General features: G+C 58.5%; 2 protein-coding genes across 8 annotated transcripts in view; one reads left to right on the top strand and one right to left on the bottom strand.

The window, feature by feature from the left end:
* The first annotated feature begins 3,988 nt into the window (after positions 1–3,988).
* On the top strand, positions 3,989–7,439 carry LPXN (leupaxin). 2 transcript variants are annotated; one of them, XM_074884291.1, is made up of 9 exons: positions 3,989–4,096; positions 4,942–5,090; positions 5,225–5,280; positions 5,664–5,766; positions 5,841–5,996; positions 6,089–6,262; positions 6,333–6,414; positions 6,629–6,777; positions 6,862–7,439. In XM_074884291.1, exons 1-9 carry the CDS (start codon positions 4,084–4,086, stop codon positions 7,126–7,128), a joined length of 1,149 nt encoding a protein of 382 aa, XP_074740392.1. In that variant the 5' UTR covers positions 3,989–4,083; the 3' UTR covers positions 7,129–7,439. The 2 variants fall into 2 exon arrangements, with proteins under 2 accessions (XP_074740392.1, XP_074740391.1); XM_074884290.1 differs by having other exon boundaries at positions 5,661–5,766.
* Positions 7,440–8,364: 925 nt separating this feature from the next.
* CTNND1 (catenin delta 1) overlaps positions 8,365–18,667 on the bottom strand; it is a 30,923-nt gene continuing 20,620 nt past the window's right edge. For 3 of the 6 annotated variants that reach the window (XM_074884283.1, XM_074884284.1, XM_074884285.1), the window contains exons 7-20: positions 16,343–16,806; positions 16,051–16,234; positions 15,644–15,761; positions 14,824–14,977; positions 14,407–14,424; positions 14,077–14,145; positions 12,809–12,936; positions 12,467–12,617; positions 12,002–12,194; positions 11,780–11,894; positions 11,208–11,295; positions 10,836–10,883; positions 10,609–10,706; positions 10,205–10,446 (exon numbers count right to left, since the gene is read on the bottom strand). In XM_074884283.1, the coding sequence (XP_074740384.1) occupies positions 10,351–10,446; positions 10,609–10,706; positions 10,836–10,883; positions 11,208–11,295; positions 11,780–11,894; positions 12,002–12,194; positions 12,467–12,617; positions 12,809–12,936; positions 14,077–14,145; positions 14,407–14,424; positions 14,824–14,977; positions 15,644–15,761; positions 16,051–16,234; positions 16,343–16,806 (1,924 nt within the window). In that variant the 3' untranslated portion in view covers positions 10,205–10,350. Of the gene's footprint in view, positions 10,184–10,204; positions 10,447–10,608; positions 10,707–10,835; positions 10,884–11,207; positions 11,296–11,779; positions 11,895–12,001; positions 12,195–12,466; positions 12,618–12,808; positions 12,937–14,076; positions 14,146–14,406; positions 14,425–14,823; positions 14,978–15,643; positions 15,762–16,050; positions 16,235–16,342; positions 16,807–18,667 lie in introns of those variants that run through there. The other 3 variants (XM_074884287.1, XM_074884288.1, XM_074884286.1) reach the window with 3 other exon arrangements.

The following is an 18,667-nucleotide window of genomic DNA, read 5'->3' as shown; positions in this document are numbered from 1 at the left end:
CGGGGAAGAGGCGGAAGCTGCTTTACAAAGAGCCAAAGAGAGGCAGGCCACGCTGCGCTTCCTGGGGGCGCTGCCCCTTGGCCCCCCAGCGTGGTTGGTAAGAGGAAAGCTCCTCTGCATAAGCTGGCATTCACGTCCACTCTTTGTTTCAAGCGTGTGCAGTGCCCTTCTGGGAAGGGTGCCCCACCACAGCAGCAGAAGGAGGTGCTCTTCATCCAGCAAAAATAAAAGGGAATTCAAAAAGCTTGAGGCATTTAGCTGGTAAATCATGTTTGGTAAACTGACACCCGTCAGTGAGGTGACTCGGTCTGCCTATTTCCTCCTGTTTTTGAGTTTCAAGTCCTAAACCTTATTACGTGTGACTAGAAAACAAAAGTGTGTCCAAATCTCCATTCCTCAGTTCCTGAGAGTGCTCTAATAAACCATCTTATTGTGGAGAACCGCGTAGTCTGATTCCTCTTGGCAAAGACGCTGGGCCGTGGGGAGGAGGAGTACATCCTAATGGGAAAGCTAAAGAACCAGGAAAGTTCAAGATACTCACACAGGGATTCCTCCTGTCCCTTCCAGAACAAGGCAAGAGCCCGCTGGTCCAGCCTCCTGCAGAAGCTGTGGCAACACGCTTTCTGAGCAGCGGCGAGTTTCAAAGGTGGTGTACAAACCCTCTCCAGAGTCACTTACCCGGGTGGTTGAGACTCATTTTCAGCACAGAGACAGTTTGGCTGGGTCTTGCATTTTGTCAGTCCAATGTCAATCTGTTAGTTTTCTTTCAATTGAAATGTTTCTCTCTCAAGAAGGAAATCTCAGCAAGAATTTAAGTAATGTCTGCCACTGCTGTTTGTATTGTAAGTGGCTGAAAGTATTTTTTTTCTCCCCAAGGACTCGTCTAGCTGGAAAAGTGATTGACATCACTTTCCAAACTAACTGTTCTGCTACAGTTAACTCATACTCTTTGCTATGAAATGACTTTGCATTTATTCTTAAATAAACTTTATTTCAAACTAGAGAGTCTCGATGTGGGAAGTTATTCTCAAGTCGCTGTCATGGTTGATTTCTCCTTTGTAGGCAAGGCATGGTATCGCTTAATTCTTGTTAAAATAGGTTGGCTAAACCATTGCACGGAAATACAGCTCAGATCAGGACACAGCTCAGCCATTTGCATCTGTTGGGCTTGTGTTTTGTACTGGGAAATTTTATAACATGAAGTTACAGCTCCAAATACTTGTTCACACTGGGGCTCACATTATCACTGGAGGGGAAGAGTAAATCACTCAGAAGTCTAAAAATAACCTGAAACCTTCCGCAGACAGGAAGGTTCTGTTATTTGCAGAAAGGGAAGTGTCTCAAAGTAGCCACAGGGGAGTGATACAAGCAGTGACTTGACTTTCGGGTAGCTCTCAGCATTGCTTGTCCTGAAGCATATCACGGGACTCACCGTTCAGCATCGCACGTGGCTTCTCCTGAGACGGTGCCCTGCTGGGTGTCTCTACTGTCAGCAGACAACGAAAGAGCTTCACCTACGTGGAGTGTAATTAAGTGAACCTTGACGTGCCCTCTTGGTACAAAGGGGCTTAATTCAACCCCATCCTACCCTGATGGTGCAGACAGGGTCAGCGATGTGTGAGAACGGGTGGCCCAGACGGTGTCGGCTGGAGCTGCGCAGCAAGCGCTCGTGCCTCAGCTGTGCAGGAGGCTGCAGCTGCCTCTGCACGGGGGTTTAGCAGACTCGTGGAGAGGACGGACTTGGAAGGAGCAGGCTCAGCCCAGCCACCGACGGAGCCTGCGGGTGTCCGTGAGGATGCTTACAGGTCCCGACGGCAGACCCTCTTCCAGGTGCCGACAGATGGCTGCATCCTGCTCGTTGCTGCCACAGACACCCACCTGCTTTTATTTGGCCTTGAGGTGAACCTCTTCTTCCCCAGGATCAGTAATGTTTCTGAAGCAGCAACATCTTGTGTATCTATCTGGGTTATTTCGTGGCAAATCACACATCTGGAGGCAGTGCAGTGCTTGACTGCAACCTTTGAGACTCCTGAAAGCTCTCCTGACAAGGCATAAAGCTGCTACGGTGAAGCTGCGCATGGAACTGTGCCTCCTCTCCCCTGCCAATGATGGGAAAAAACTGAGGCTTATTTGGCTTTATCTGGGATGAGTTTTTTTTCTGAACAAGCCTCTTCCCTGGGGATGAAATGGAGGGTGGGCAGCAGAGAGGCAAACCCAGAGAGTATGGGAGCAAGATCAAAGAGATACCCACATCGTGGGAGGTGTGAGAGAGGTGAGACATCGCAAGAAGTGTCACACACCCACAGGAGAAGCAGCAGGGAGCCATGGGCTCTGTGTGGCTCATAACTTTGGCTCCCAAGGGTTTTATAGCATCTTTGAAACCCCTGGGTAGTCCAAACTCATGAAGAGCCTAGCAAGGATGCAGTGAGGCTTGCGTGGGGCTGGTAGCCAAGGTGTCTGAGATGTTATACATGCACCCACAAGGTGATGCCTCCTCCAAAAACCCTAGCAAGAACACAAAGGATGTGTCAAGCCACATGCAGCCTCCCCTGCACACGCCATCTGAGATTAATCACCACAGCCGGCTCTAAGGCAAGCGGGGCAGGGGTGTTGCGATGGGATGATAGACCAGCAAGGGCGAGAGCACCAGCAGCAGTGTGGGGGGAAAACCCCTTCGCAGCAGGTTGGAAAAGCAGCTCTGGGGGAGAAACAAGCTGGAGGGTTGTGGTGGGACATGTCATCCCAGGTGTCTACTCCTCAGGTCCATGTTTTGACTGCGGGCATCATTGCACTGCCATCTCCTGCCATTCCCCTGTCCGCTAGTGTAATGAATATGCCAGTTCTTTACCTCTCTCCACTGCAGCGGCCTCCACTTCATCCCCCCACCCCAGATCACTCACCAGTCCCTTGGAGCTGTTTCAACATCCACTGGCTGCTCTCAGCAGTGCCAAAAATTTCTCTGCTAAAAAGCCAAGCCATAAATATCACTAGATCACCCTCACAGGACCTGGGCGTCAGTGGGGGCACCAGGGATAACGGCAGTACCTGTGGGTCTGTCTGTCCCGAACGGCGAGGGACCCGTGCCTGCATCTCAGGGCAGGCAGACCGCCACCTCAACCCGTGTCCCTGCCAGAAACCCCTGTGTCGCTCCTGCCTCCAACACACATCCAGGTGCTCGTGGGCTTATCGGCCGAGAGGGCCGTACGGGGTGCCCAGACACTGAAACACTCTGGCTCAGGAGAAGCAGAAAAGTCCCAATGGTGGGTAAATCGCTCAAATTACCAGCACAGATCAGTGCTCCAGTCTGGTGGGTGTTGTGCCTGGCTGGCGGTGACACGCTGGGCGGGTGTATCCCCAGGGCTGAGCTATGCCCAGCAGTCACGCACATGGCACCTCTGGGAAACTTTTAAGTGGCCCAAAGCATTGACACGGGGAGAGCGTAGCACAGCCACCAGCTTTGGCAGTGCCACCGCTGCCTGCACGGCCACAGCAAGTCCAGTCCTTGCATTCACACTGGCTCTAAGTGACACAAAGGGATTTGCCATTACCTGGAAATCCAAGAGGAAGCTCCAAAAGCATCTCTCCAAAAAGCAGGGCTGCGTTGGAGCATGCCAGCACTGTGTGTCCTGTGCCTACCTCCATCACACCATTGCAAATGCATTTCCCCCTGGCGCAGGGATGCCGTCCCTCGTCACATGCAGCTGGTGGCTTCTGGAAAGGCCATGGGTCTGCAGGATGCGTGCGCTCTGGCTTCCAGCCGAGATGCCCAAGGAGTTCCGATGTTTTTATGAGTCCGGAGCTGCCTGAACAACCCACTAGCCAGTTTCTTCCCTCTCCAGCCCCAACCTGGGGCTGCTCTCGGCTCCCCTTGCCCCAGCCTCTGCCACCACTTTCTGCCTGCTGCCTGTCACACGTGGTGCAGAGCGCACAACCCACAGAGGAAAAACCCCGAGCGACAAACCCCAGTCCTGGGGGCGGGGTGGTGGAGGCGAGGCTGGAGAGCGGAACCAAAAGCCTGCGCAGCCCAGACTGCCAGGTCACCACCCCAGCCCCTCAGCCGCCGGGACCCCATGCCGAGGCAGGATGGAGGATTTAGGTAAGCCAGGACCCTCCAGAGCCAGGCCCGTGCCCAGGCCTGGTGCGGGGTTGTGCCTTCGGCGGCTCAGGGGAGCCTTGTCCTTTCTCTACCTCAGGGTCAGGTGGGGATGCTGCAGAGGGGGCAGCAATGGAGCCACACTCCCTGCCATGCCTTCCCCCATCTCAGGGGACAAACAGGGCCCAGGCAGCCGAGCGAGCGCTTGGCCGAAAATGGAGAACGCTTGAAGACAGGAAACAGGCTGCCGCAACGATACAATCCCGGCTGCACGCAACGGGCCGAGCAGCCCAAGGGTGTGGCACAACATCCAAGGGTGCCGGGAGTCATCCCTGGCCCGGGGTGGGAGAGATGGGGTCAGGGAAGCAGCTGCTGGGGGGGATCCCCCCTGTTTCCCAACATGAGGGCAGTGAGGTAGCAAGGTTAAAGCAGAAAGAGAAAGCGCTTCACCGTCGCTGCAGGAAGTGCCACTCTGGGTGCACAGAAAGCACTGAGATTTAGCTCTCCCGTGCCAGGGCTTGTGCTGGGATGAATTTAAGGGCTGGTGGATGTTTCTTTGTAAGCCAGAGATAGTATGTGGGGAAGTAGGAGCCCTGTTGCCAGCCGTCCCCCATGCTTCAGGAAGGCTGCACAGTGCGGTCGGCACATCCTGTGTTGGGGATGGGGGTCCAGGTGAGGGTGCTCAGGGCCACCACCATCCCTCAGAGCCCTGGCACCTGGTTGCCAAGCTGCTGTGACACTGCTTTTGCTCCTGAGATTTCAGGAGTGGCACAAGACTGCTTAGGAGGGCGCACAGGAGCAGGGGGCAGCCAGTGGCTGGCGCGTCTGACCTGGGTCTCTCCGTGCAGATGCTTTGCTGGCAGAACTGGAGCAGAGCTCTCGCCCGGCCCCCAAGGACTGTGTGCTGCAGGTGCCAAGCTCCTACAAGCAGGATTTGGCCACAGCTGGGCCCCCAGCCCCCCGTGGCCATGAGCCACTTGCCTCAGCGGCTGCAAAGGTAATGCCTCAACACAGTGGGGCTGGCGGCTGAGACCCCGCTCAGCTTGTGACAGGGGTGGTGGTGCTGGACGGGCAGTGAAGAGTGCCAGGGGAGCATCCTATGGGCTCAGTCACAAGGGTTTGTCCTTCCAGGTGCAGCTGCCACCCCGGGCTCAGCCTCCAGAGGAGGCTTTGAAGACAGTGTACAGGTAAAACATAGCCATGGGAGGCAGCGAAGCCATTTGGGACTACCCTTTCCATTGCTTGGACGCGTTCCCCGGGGTTACCTGGCCTCATGCATATTGCCCCAAGAAACGTGTCCTTCCGCAAGCTGGGGTGGGGGGGTTGCATCCTGCGTCCCTGCAGCACTGCTGGGGTGAGGACGGGGCTTCCAGCAGACCACCCCCCCCTCCCATAACATACAGCCGCTCCCCACCAGCACATCCCTGGGGAGGCCCCTGTCCCCCGTCCCCTGCTGTGGCCCATGAGGAAAGGGCAGCATCTCACGGGGGTGGAGGGTTCTCAGCCCTGAGCGCACTCTGGCCTCGGGCTGGAAGCCGCAGCGTCCCTCACTCTCTGCCGTGCTCAGCAGCTCCGTGATGGTCCCGCAGCCGCGTCTCTCCTCGCCTCCACCCACAGCAGCTGCCTGGCAGCTGGACGAGCTCCTGGCCGACCTGGGCCACATGCAGAGTAAGGTGAGCTTTGGCCCTGGGGCAAGGAGTTGGGGGCCTGGCCCTCACCCAGCTCTCACCATCCTCCTGCCTGGCAGCTGGCGGTCACAGGACAGGGAGCCGGGGTGCCAGTGGACACCTCATCCTCGCTGGACAACATGCTGGGCAGTCTCACCCAGGACCTGCAGGAGCTGGGCATCAGCACTGCCACTGCTGGCATCTGCGCTGCCTGCCACAAGCCCATTGCCGGCAAGGTGAACCCCCCGCACCTCCACCCTGCTGCCCCTCTACCCTTAGCTGACGGCATCCCCTGGAGCTGCTCTTGCTGCCCCCCACCTCCTCACAGGTGCTCACAGCCCTGGGCAAAACCTGGCACCCCGAGCACTTCACCTGCACCCGCTGTGGGCAGGAGCTGGGCGGCTGCCCCTTCTTTGAGCGGGGTGGGCAGGCATACTGCCAGGAGGACTACTACCAGGCCTTCACCCCCCGCTGCGCTTACTGTGCCGGCCCCATCTGTGAGGTAAGACCCCCCCGGCCTCCCATGCCACCCCCCACCGCCACTGGCAGCCTCACCTTGCTTCTTCCTGCAGAAAGTCCTCACGGCCCTGGACCAGACCTGGCACCCCGAGCACTTCTTCTGTGCCCACTGCGGGAAGGTGTTCGGAGATGACGGTATGTCCCGGGGGGCAGGAGTGGGGGTCCTGCCCCATTGCCCCCATCCTGATTTCCCCTGCCATAGCCCTGCCCTGGCATCCCCCCCCCGCCATAGCCCCACCGTTGCACCCTTGCCACATCCGACATCCCCCCACGCTCCTTCCCTTGCCCTGCTGCCCCCCACCCCGAGCCTCCCCCCAGGTGGGTGCCCATCCCGACACCCTCCCTGCAGGTTTCCACGAGCGGAGTGGGAAGCCGTACTGCCGCCAGGACTTCCTGGCTATGTTTGCCCCGAAATGCCAGGGCTGCGAGCGCCCCGTGACGGACAATTACCTGTCGGCCTTGCAGGGCGTCTGGCACCCCGAGTGCTTCGTGTGCGCGGTGAGTGGGCGGCGGGCCGGCGGGGGTGCGGGGGTGAGCGTGTCCCCAAGGCCGTGCCAGCCTTCCCCGTCTCCTTCCCCCCAGGAGTGCCTGAGCGGCTTCGCCAGCGGCTCCTTCTTCGAGCTGGAGGGTCGGCCCTACTGTGAGCTGCACTTCCACCAGCGGCAGGGCAACATCTGCCACGGCTGCGGCCACCCCGTAACCGGCCGCTGCATCACGGCCACGGGGCGCAAGTACCACCCCGAGCACTTCATCTGCGCCTACTGCCTGGGCCAGCTGCAGAAAGGCACCTTCCGCGAGCGCGGCAACAAGATGTACTGCCAGGCCTGCCACGACAAGCTCTTCCTCTGAGCCGCGGCGCCCCAGCCGCACCCCAGCACGCAGCCACCCTTCCTGCCTGCCTGTCCCTGGTATCGTCCCCACGCCGACATCCCTGGCGCCGTCCCTGCTGAGCCAAACGTGCCTCGTGTCCTCCCACCCACCGACCCCCCTGGCATCGGTCCTGCAGAGCCAAAAGCCCCCAGCACTGTCTCTGCCAAGCCAGACACCCCGGCATCATTCCCCGTCCCCCTTCCCCTCAAGGCGTTCCCAGCCTTGTCCCTGCCAAGCCGCATTCCAGGCATTGCCCCCTCAACCTGAAGCAATAAAACACCTGGCCCTGCCTTTGCTCCACTTGCTGGTGGCTTTGGGGACAAGACTACAAGGCAAGGTGGGAGGGCTGGAACCCCCATAGCCAGGGGCATCTGTCAGTGCTCCCCCCACCCATGGGTGCACTGGGTCCCCAGCTCCCAGGGTGCTGCAGGCCAGGGGTGACTTTCTCCCGTAACCTAGAGGAGGGCAGCCCCAGGCGCTCTGGGAGAGCGGTTCAAGCTCCCGTGGGGCTGCACTGCGCAGGAAATCAGCCCCCCCCAGCCCTGCCTCACCCCCGACTGCATCCCGCTGCCACAGGGCAGTAAAATCTTTCCAACAGCAATGCAGCTTCAGGAAAAAAAACAGGTTGAAGCAGAAGCCAGAAAACTGCTTCCAAAAAGGTATTTCCACACATTTACAGAATTTCTTTCTGTATTTTCACACACACACAGAGGGGTGAAAGCAAAGTGGGTTAACATGGTGTTTGAGCCTGGCTTCAGTACTCCCGAGAAAGGGATGAGCACATTTGCAGCTCATCTGTGCCCTTCGGGGGCAGCCCCTGCTCCAGAGGGCTCCCCCTTTTTTGAGGATGGACTATTAGTATTTCTGCACTCCTGCAAAGTCCGCCAGCCCCCGGAGGAGAGGGGTAACGGAGGGAAAGGCTTCCCAGCAGGAAGCCCTAATGCTCTGGGGAGAGAAGGGGTTCTCAGCTGCCCTGCAAAAATTTTTGCGAGCTCAGTACAAAGCAGAGTTTTGGTGCTTTGTATTTTTCCTCCAATCTTTTGCTAAGAGAGGAAATGTCACTCCCACCCGAGAAAGGGTTTGTCACAAAGTGGCACCTTTCAGAGCCACACACAAACAAGCAACGCTCAAGCGCGCAGCCCTGCCCCGAGAAGAGGCATTTGTTCCCCACTGCAAAGCTAAAGACACCAAGGCCTTAAGTGGAAGGCACAGAGACACACTTTAAAAACTTTATTTATATAAAAAAATCATTTTGTTTTAAAAGCGTTACAAGAGTGTGCACAGGAATCAGACAAGGAACGGCTTCTTGCTCCCCACTCCCCTCCTCCCTAGCCTGACTCCCTGCCAGGGCAGGGGTGGCCCAGAAGAGCCAGGGCAGGGGAGGAGAGAAGGGGGAAGCTTTTTTTTTGGTTCATTTGGAGTTAAAAATTAAAAAAAGGAATTAGTGTTTTACATATTTAAAGGAAAAGAGAAGAGTTAGACCCCAGAACAAAACCAAACCGCGCTGAGGTGGGGCTGGAGCCAGGGAGGGCTCAGCCAGAGCCGGAAGGTGCTTCCAGGCAGAGGAGCGGGCAGGAGCAAGGCACCAGTTCTGTCTGCTGCAGCCTCCCCGCTCCTCGCCTGAGCCCACGCTTCGGGGGAGCCCCACGCTGGGGAGGGCTCCTGCTCCAGTTTGCAGCCTCATAGAGAGGCTTCCAGTTCACAGGGAGCCTAAGGGCTCCCCAAAAGATCACAGCACTTGGATGTGCCCCCCACCACCACAGCAGAGAGGAGGAGGAGGGGGAGGGGGACATGTACATCCCAGCTCCTGTGGCAGCCTCGTCTCCCCAGGACAGGATGCAGATGAGAGTCCTGTGCCGCATCAGTGAGGGCAGGGGGGCTGGGATCCCCCCAGACACAGGCTTCCAGCCTCACTGCAGACAATTAAGGCTGCCGCTGGGGAAGGGAAGAGCTCAGTCCTGCCGGAAGCCCAGGAAACACCCCTTCCCCAGCGAAGAAGCCAGACAGTACGATTCAAAGAGCTATTTCACAGTGGCAAAAGAAAGGCACGTGTCAAGAGAAAGTCAGAGGGGCACCGCCGCAGGCGGCCGGTGCGCGGGGTGAGAGGGGGGATCCTGGCTCTACCCGCCTGCAGCCCTGCCAGCCCTGCTCCTCGCGCCCGGCACGCAGCGTGCCCCGCGCAGCCTCTCCCCAGAAGCCCCGTCGCGTCTCCTCCCACAGGGACCCGCTGCCTCCAGCACCGGGAGGCCCATCCCAAGCCCCCGCACTGACCATCCTCCCCACACAGGGATCCCTCCTCACACAGTCACCGGGTGGGGGCCAGCGGCCCCATCCAGACCCCTTCGCAGGACCCAGAGCCAGATCCCCCTTCCCATGTCCCCGAAGCCTCATCTAGAGCAAAGCAAGAGAAGTTATTGCTGGTTTTCCTTCCCCTCACCCCTCCATGACTCCAACCCCCCTCGCCCTGGTCCCGCCGCCGCCAGGGAGGGAATGCTCCCGTTATCCCCACAGCCCCAGCTGAAGAGTGATCCCGCACAAAAATATATCCTATAGGCAACAAAAGAGAAACCCAAACCAAGACAAAAAGGCGGCGAGTGAGGTCCCAGACTCTGTCCCTGCAGACATCTCCGAGCAGAGGGAAGGCGTGGGAGAGAAGGCAGCTCCTGGTCAAGGCAGAGATCCGGAGTCCTTTTGCAGCATCCATGCCGGTCGGTCCGGCAGAGTCAGGCAGGAGGCTTTTACTCTCTGGAGGAAGGAGGTGGTGGAGGACAGGGAGGAAGAGTTATCGGTCAAGGTGTCCCAGAACGGGGAGGTGCAGCGGTCTAGAGGAGGCAGAGTGGCCCGGGCTGCCCCTGCGGGACCAGGCCCAGTCATTTGGCTGGCTAGTTGGCACAAACAGTCCAGCAAAAAATCCAAAAATAAGACAAGGTAAAAGTCGGTCCATTCCACCACGAAGAGTTATATATATATTTATATATATAATATATTATCAACCCAAACTGAGTGGAGGCGGGGATGTCAGCTAGATCTTCTGCTGTGGAGAGAGAAGGAGAGATGTTAGCATGCCCAGGGAGCCAGTGAGCAGTGGAGGTGTGATCATGGCCCCGATGGATCAAGCAGCGATTGCGGGCAGCAGCGATCAGAGCAGAATCTGGCTGGCCAAAGCACCCCTAACAGCACAGCAGGATCTGTCACCGCTGTTCAGGACACTGCGGGACATACCGACATGGGGGGAAACATGGCAGCATCCTCCTCCGCCTCCTCTACCTCAGGCTGCGATTCCTGCCCCTCCTCCTGCTGCAGACACACAGGGGTTAGTAGGGGTGATGGAGCAGGTGGGGGGGTTGTTAGTCATGGGAGCCCAGTTCTCCCCTCCTCCTGCCAGCCAGGACAGCGATGTGTCACCTCCTGCACCCCGGTCCCACTCACTCTTCCCCCACACTAGGAAGAGCTGCTCACCATCAACGGCGCTGCCTTCACCGGCTCCATATCTCCGAGGTCACCGGATCGGTCCAGTGTCCTGCTGTGGTCCCTCTCATTGAGTGTGGAATAGTTGTCTGGAGCAGGAGAGGGGACAGTCACGTCACCTCCGTGAGGGGCAGCATCGTCCCCACGGAAGAGGCGAACTCTGCCCCCTCCCACCACACCAAGGAGGCAAGACGCCCCCATCCCAGTCCCTCTCCTACCTGGTCCCATGTTGCTCATCTGGATCTCTTCCCGGGAGGACTTCTTGTCTACAAGCACAGGAGAGCAGCAGGTCAGACACCGCCCCTGCAGCCACGAGCAGCAGAGGAACCACTGCCCACCCCAGCAAGAGGAGCCCAGACCCAGCTACAGCACCGTTGACCCAAGGATGCTACAGGACCTATGCTAACTGCACGCATCATTTCCAGTCCTGAGAAGCACCTAAAGCCCAGACTGACAGCCTTGTGTGAACAGCTGTGGCTGCCACAAAAGCCAGGGCTGAAGAACAGGGAGGGGACAAAGACCACCTGTTCTGGGTACCCACAAGGTGGAAGGATGACAGTGGGGACAGGTGCTGAAGGGAAGGAACACACCTGATTTTTGGTTCCTGTCGATGAGAGGCAAGGTGCTGTCATCAAACGAGTTGCCTCCCTGGGTTCGGGACACATTGCTCAGGTTCACCTGGAGCATCAGACAACGAGCACTCACACTCTGGCCCAGAGATTCCTTCCCCATCAGCACATCCCACCCCTCCAGACCCAGGAACCCTCCCACAGCCCTTGAGCAAGGGGCCTGAGGCAACCAGAGGGTGTTCCAGCAGCCAGCCCTTAAGCAGCAAGGACAGTCCCAGCTTTTGGGAAAAACTGAGCCCTCAAGAGCCTTGTTCTTCAGCACTGCCAGTGGCTTTTAGTGCTGCAAACTTCCCTGCCTGCAGATCCACATGCTTATGTGTGGGACACGGCTTAAAGCTTTTAGGTGTTTCATCCTTTGTAAAAGCTTCCTGTTGGTCACGCGCTGAGAAACAGCAGAGGGGACACCTTCGAGGGTCTCCAACCCCACCAGCAAGGTAAGAGCTGAAATCCAGTACTGCTGAGCTCCAGGAACACCCTTCTCCCTGCTGCGGGACCCAACCTACTACCCCAGCCACAACAGGGCATCCCCATACCTGGAAATCTGACTTCTTCCAGCCCTCCTTCTCAAGGGGCTTCCGCAGCTCTTTATATCCCCAGACTGTCTGCAAGACGAGGGCGGCTGCTCGGACTTCTCTCTCTGAGCGGTTCCTAGGAAGAGGTGAAGGGAGAAACGTTTGGAAATTCCCAATGGCCTCGAACAAGCTCCCGGAGAAGCCCCTCTCTGCCCCTTGCACTATCCTTCAAGCAGAGCCTACCCAGATTTGTTGATTAGCACCAACTTCTCAATCCCCTGTGTTTCCCGCAGCTTCTTGGCAGCCTCGAGGTTGTCCACAATTACTTCATTGATGGTGTTGAGGATTGACACCACTGTGTCCTCAGAGAGGTTTTTGGCTGGGGTCTGCTGGCCTCCGGGCAGGTTCTTCACTAGGTTGGGGATGGCATGTTTACCTGGGATGGGGAAAGAACTGGGCATGAGCAAGCGAGGAAGAGGACTGCAAGGGAAAAAAAAAAATCACTGCAGAAGGACCAGGGACAGGTGACCAATTTTTGATGTCCCTCTCAGTGGAGCTCGGTACGTGCTACTCTGGGAGAGGAGCAGTAGAGAGGTGCTGGGCTGATACCATGCCCACACGCTTCCTCAGCTGCCGATATCAGGAGGAAGCTCCTGCCTAACCCAGATGGACACGGAGAGCATGGCGTCCCCCCTCTGCAGCCCTCACCTATCAGCTCTTTGTTACGCAAGTCGACAGCCAGGTTGCGCAGGGCCCCGGAGGCCGCTTTCACCACTCGCTCGCTGTCGTGGGTCAGGAGGTCAGCGATGGCGGAGAGCCCCTTCTCCTGGCGCAGGGCCGAGCGGATGTACCGGCCGTACTGCAGGACAGAGCACAGCACCACAGCGTCACCGGGCGGGCACAGCCTCTCCCCAGGAGCATCTCCCTGGGCAGGGAGCCCCACACCAAGCCAGCCGCCTGAAGCAGCAGAGCCCCGGCCATCCAGAGCTCTGCAGGCTCCCCAGGGCGCCCTCCCCGCAGCACACATCGGGGGGTGCCGCGGGCACTCACCGTCCAGCTGCCAGCACACAGGTTCTGTATGGCTCCTGCCGAAGCCTCCAGGATGGCCGGAGTCTTGCTTTCCTTTAGAAGGGAGATGTATATCCGGACCACTTCTGGCTGGAAGAGGAGCTCATAGCCTGCCAGAGGAACACAGGTAGGAAGGGCTTACTGAAGGGCTCTGCTGGCATCCGACTAATCCAAAGGAGCACTGCTGGGCAGATGAGGCTGGAAGCTTTCACCCAGGCTCGCTGCTCCCCAGAGGACAGATCCTTGGTGCAGAGGGGTCCAGGCTGACCCACAGTGCCGGAAACCCAGGCCCCCAGCACCAGCCCTGATCCAGGATGCCACCACCCTAGCAAGCAGACAGGCATCAGGCCTTCAAGTATTAACTCTTTTCCATGGAAACATATTGCCCAGAAGTGATTTCTAAAGCAGCAGTGAGGCTGCAGTTTACAGTTGCAAGGCCGGGTTTTCCATCTTGTTCTCTGTCCTCAGCTGTGGTGAGGGATGTCCCCAGCCCCCAAAAAGAGCAGATGGCTTCTCAGGTTTCTGCCCGAGATGGGTGCTGACCCTTCCCACAGCCCAGGTCAGCCTGAGGAGCCACCAACCACATATCTGAGCTGCTCACAAGGTCAGGTCTGTCCTAAGTTTCCTTGTGATTCTTCTAGCTTGACTCTTCATACCCCTGGGAGCACCAGCATCCTCCCAGGAACCACGTGGTGATTTGGGGTAGAAGCAGCTGAACTCAAGCCCTGGGCTAATGCCCACTTCTTGACCAGCCAGAGCGGGGCTGTAATTCACAACCCTCTAGGCAGCGAGACGTTTGTACCCAGAGGCTTCCTGGAATGACCTTTCCTCATGCTTGAGAACACTTTAAGGCAGGGTTTTTTGGCTTTAAATCCTGCCTGTTCTTCGTGCCCAGAAGAGCAGAGCAGGCAAGAGAGCAACTGCACTGAGAAGTCCAAGACCACCATAGAGGCTGCCCGTCCTAGGGCTGTGTCACCACGCTGTGCCCCAGTTCCCTCTGCAGCCCCAGGAAGCTGGTCCCGAGGCAGCACTGGCCTCCTCCAGGCACAGCACACACCCTCACAACTGTCTGCAGCAGAGCGAGTGTTTTAACAGGCACTTGGGCAACCAGAAACACACCACCTCCAAACCAAACCTCTGCCCATTTGAGAGGCTCACTTCAATGGGAAGCCAACTCTACTCACTTCTCTCCTGGGCTGCTTGTGGAAAAGCAGCCCCACATGCCCAAGCAAAGACACAGAGGCACATACCTTTGGCTGGAGTTGTTCTTTTGGGAAAATCCACTGTGTCGGCACCAGGGTCTTCCGGGAGCTTTTTGCCTTCAGAGGGTAAGCAGAGAGGCGTAAGACACCTCACCTCCTCTCCCCACCCATCTCAGCCCAACAGCTCTTTGCCACTTGCTACAAGAACAAGCCCAGAGGTGAGCTGAAGTCAAGCTACCAGCATGTGCCAGGAGGGAAGGTCAAGGGCATTAGCCACACTGCAGGCAGTACGTGCCCAGCTGGGGGGAGGGGAACAAAGAGAGCTAGAGAAAGCACCCAATCAAACCACAGAAAAATTAAAACCAAGAGCACACTCACCTCTGGAGAACCATTCGTCTATTGGCGAAGCGGAGAGAAGGACAGGAGAGAGGGGAGGCAGGAGGAGAGAAGTGCCAACAGCATCATGGGGCAGATCATTTGGCAAGAAAGCAAAGGGAAGGGGAAGGGGCAACACAGGAGAAAAGGGAAGGTGTGAAGTTAGTGGACATCTATCCATCACCATCCCACCACCACAGAAACCCACCATTAGCTTGTGTCAAACATTTTGTGTAAGCCAAGCAGTAGCTCCCAAAGCCAGGGGAGGCACGGGCCACTGCGTCTCTCCAGAGGAAGCTGCAGTTTAGCCTTCGCACAAGAGATGCCAGAGTAGGAGCACCAAGACCCCAGACCACCCTCAAGCTCCACTGTAGAACTTCTTCATCCCACCTCCCTCCATGCTGCTGCCACGTAACGAACCTTTGCCCTTCTTGGCACCGAAGCAGCTCGCTGCGTGGGGCCCAGCATTGTTGGCGGGGGCCAGAGGGGTCTCCTGGTAGCGCTCTGCATGGGGGATCTCACGGTGGACTTGGTAGGACAAGTTTCTCAGCAGGCACACACAGTTCTCCACCAGCTAGAGAGAAAGCCAGATGGTTTGACCTGGAGCAGCACATGCCCATCCCGTGTCTGAGGGCCCCATCACAGCTTGCAACCCAGAGCCAGGCCAAGGGGGCCGGGGACCACGGGATATGCAGCTCCACCCAAGATGGAGCTGGAGCACACCCCCATCCCAGTGAAGGTGTGGCCAGTTCTGGCATGAACTTCTGCAGGCATGAGTTCACACTCTGCTGGGCCAAAAATCTCTCTGCCATCAGCACAAAAGGTCCAAGGAAAGGCTCAAGAAGAATTCAAGGCAATGCCTCGTCAAGGCAGATCAGGTAGCCCCGAGCCAGGGGGGTACCATCACAGGGACAAGTGACTCCACTTGGAGGAGCAACATTCCTACTGCAAACGGCAGGCCAGGTGCTGGACACCTCCTGCCCAGACAGCACCCAAGGCACACCCCACGCAGGCTCGCTCTTCCCAAGTTGAGATCATGGAAAGGTGTGAGCCAGGACTGGGTTTTCCCAAGCTAGTCCCACCAGGCCAAACCCCTCCCTGGTGAAGATTCCCCCTGTCCATTCTTCATCTGCCTTAGGACAAACCCTGCTTCAGCCACCATGAACAGCAGAGCACTGCTAGAGCTGGCTGACAAGGGCAGAGCTCTGCACATGCCCCAGCAACACCCCCACGGTGGTACCTTGCTGTCCGAGTCCTTCTGGCCAATCTCAGACTGGACGATGTAGATCAGGGCATCCACCAGACCATCACATTCCCGCAGCTTCCGACGGGCCTCGCTCCGCTCTGAGCTCACATTCCTGGCAGGCAGGAGAGAATCATCATGGGAGGCAGCTGAGGGCAGGCGAGGAGCAGCCCACACCCAGCAGAGCTCAAACCAGAAAAAAAGCTCCTGTGGCTCCCCTGCACTGAGAAAAACCTCCTCCAAAATCAAGGACTGCATCACCAGTAGCTGTCCTAGGAGAGCAGCTCCTCTGCAGACCTCCTCTGGCAGTCCTGGGAAGCTACCAGGAACAGCCAGGAAGGAGCGTTACAGCAGCCCTGACCCACACTAGCTCTCTGCCAGCAGCTGGTAGCCCCCCTCCATACCTAAGGCAGCCAGCGGTGTTGGTGAGCACTGACTCCCACTCGATATGGCGGGGTTTCGAGTCCTCATTGGGTTCCCGCTCCCAGCCCGAGCGGGGAATGACCACCTCATCGGTCAGAGCGTGTAGTGCGTGATCCACAATGGCCATCTTGATGGAGTCGTGCGAGGACAGGTTCCACAGCGTTCCTGCAAGGCCACGAGCAGGAGGCGATCAGACCACATGGGCTTAAAAGCCTGCACTGTGCATCCCTCGCCCAAGGGATTAGTCCCTCCTCTCCCCTCCGGAGCCATTACCTGTGATGACCTCCGTGAGGTCCATGTCATGGGCCTTCCGCAGCAGGCGCACCAGAGCAGGTACACCATCGCAGTTCTTGATGGCAATCTTATTGTCTTGGTCCTTGCCGAAGGAGATGTTCTTGAGGGCTCCGCAGGCACCATAGTGCACCTCTTTCTTGGGGTGGTCCAGCAATCCCACCAGCACGGGAATGCCCTTCAGCTTGCGCACCTCGGTCTTCACCTTGTCGTTACGGTAGCAGAGGTGCTGCAGGTAGGCAGCTGCATTGGACTTGACAGCGTCCAGCCGGAAGCTCAGCATGGCTATGACCTCCGGCAGCTCTGGCTGGCGCCAGTTGCCCGGGGCTGGGCCGCCCTTCCGCAGGCTGTCCAGACTAGCCAAGCTGCCCCGCTCGTGCTGAGCCAGAGGAGCCCAGTAGTACCGGTCGGGGGCCACCTCATCGACCAGCATGTCTTCATAACTCCTAGGAGAGAAGGCAGCAGGCGTCAGCACGAGCCCTAGGCCTGGGGGGACACACACGCTGTGCCCCCTCCGACCCGCTGTAAGATGGGCTGAAGCGCACACAATGTCCAGTCACACAACCCTGCTGGAGCGCACCGGGCAGACACCCATCAAGGGCCGGGAGCAGGCGGCAGAGCAGCGTTGCGGCACCATCCTGCTCCCCACGCAGGGCCCAGCTGGAGCCCGCGGCTGCAGGCAGCCACCCCGGCGTGCCACAGGCCTGCTCGGGAAGCAGACGGTTGCTCCCCAGGAGAAGGCAGCCTCAGCAGCTCTTCCGCTCCCTCCCCACCCACCGGGTTTAGCTGTGGGACAGACCCTGGTCTCTGCGTAAGCCCCGCGGGGGCAGGAGCCGGCCCGAGGCACAAGAAGCCACTTGGGCCTGCAGCCACTAGAGGGCAAGTTCCCACCACGGCAGAAGGCTGGGACAGCAACTCGCCAGGGTCACACCAGCACTCAGTGGCGCAGCAAGCGCCCGGAGTCCAGTGTCAGCCCACCCAGCTCTGGCTGTATCCATCGCCGCACCCCGCAGCACCCCCGGGCACACCAGCTGCTGCCAGACCCAGCCACTGCCGCTACTGCAGAGCACCACGGCCAGAGCGATGGGGCTCAGACTCCTTTGCCTGCAGATGCCCCGCAACATACACAAAGTTGTGCTGGGCTTAGCTGGGCATCAAGAGGCACCTGGGCTCCAGGGATCAGCCTCACTGCTCCCAGCTCTGGCACAGGGAAGAGCTGTGGTCCCACACTGCCTGCCCTGGTGAGGAGGGGTTCACCCACAGACCTGGCAGCACTGGGAACGAGCCCCAGCAAGCACATGGAAGCTGAAAGAGTGCACCTAGTCCCCCCACCATGCGCCAAGGTGACATTAACAGCCCCAGAACATACTCCACACAAAATCCCAGATTCTCGCCCTATTTTTGTAGTCACTGGCAACATAATCCTGCCCCCACCCAGGCAGAGGAATCCAGCGATTTCCAACAGAAGGGGATGGGAGAGGACTTGGCACTTAAGCAGAAGGGCCTGGCTGCTGCTGTCAGCCCTGCTGTGCCAGGGCACTGGGGACACACAGCCAAGGTCCCAGATGAGGGACTCACATCTGCCCTGGGGGTGCTTGCCACCTTCTGAGCTCCCAAATCAGGTGCAGGCAGCCCCCACCCCCGAGCAGGCAGGGAAAGTTGCAACAAAGGACAGTAGCAGGTTCTGCTTCCTTCGCCACTGCTTCCCCCACAGCCTCTGGTACAGGACCTGCTAAAACCACCGGCTCTGGGTGGCAGCCACGTCCACAGCCACGTCCCCCTCGGGTGCTACTGCACAGCATCACTGCAGACGGTGGCAGTGGGCTGCACGGTTGGCTTCCAGTGTGTCCTGACAGGGAAACGTGCTGCTTGCCACATGGCCTGGCTACTAAGAGATGCCGAGGAGTCCGGCCATGCCGGGGAGCGGCTCCCCGCACACCACCACACCACCCACCACCATCCCCGCAGCGGGACAGGGCAGGAGAAAGACACAGCAGAGAGCCAGCCTGGCAAACAAGGCACCTGATGCTTGTCAACAGGGCCAGCAGCTGACCCCACTCTCATGCCAAGACTCACATGCCCCAAAAGGGAGCTCCTGCCCAGGCACAAGGGTCACCCAGTGCTGGATCCCACCCTGTGCCTCCAGGTGAGATGGGGCTGGCAGGGAGGGGGGAACATACCCTGCGCTGCCGCTGAACCCCCCTTCCCTCTTCCCCTGCAGAGAGGGAACTCCAAGAGCAGCCACAGGAGAGGGGACCCGATGGCAGCCAGCACGCGCTGCGTCTCTCAGCTCAACACAGTCCTGCA

Source organism: Strix uralensis, chromosome 15 (genome assembly GCF_047716275.1).
Source record: "Strix uralensis isolate ZFMK-TIS-50842 chromosome 15, bStrUra1, whole genome shotgun sequence".
NCBI classification, from domain to species: domain Eukaryota; kingdom Metazoa; phylum Chordata; class Aves; order Strigiformes; family Strigidae; genus Strix; species Strix uralensis.
This window is presented reverse-complemented; position numbering and strand designations above follow the sequence as displayed.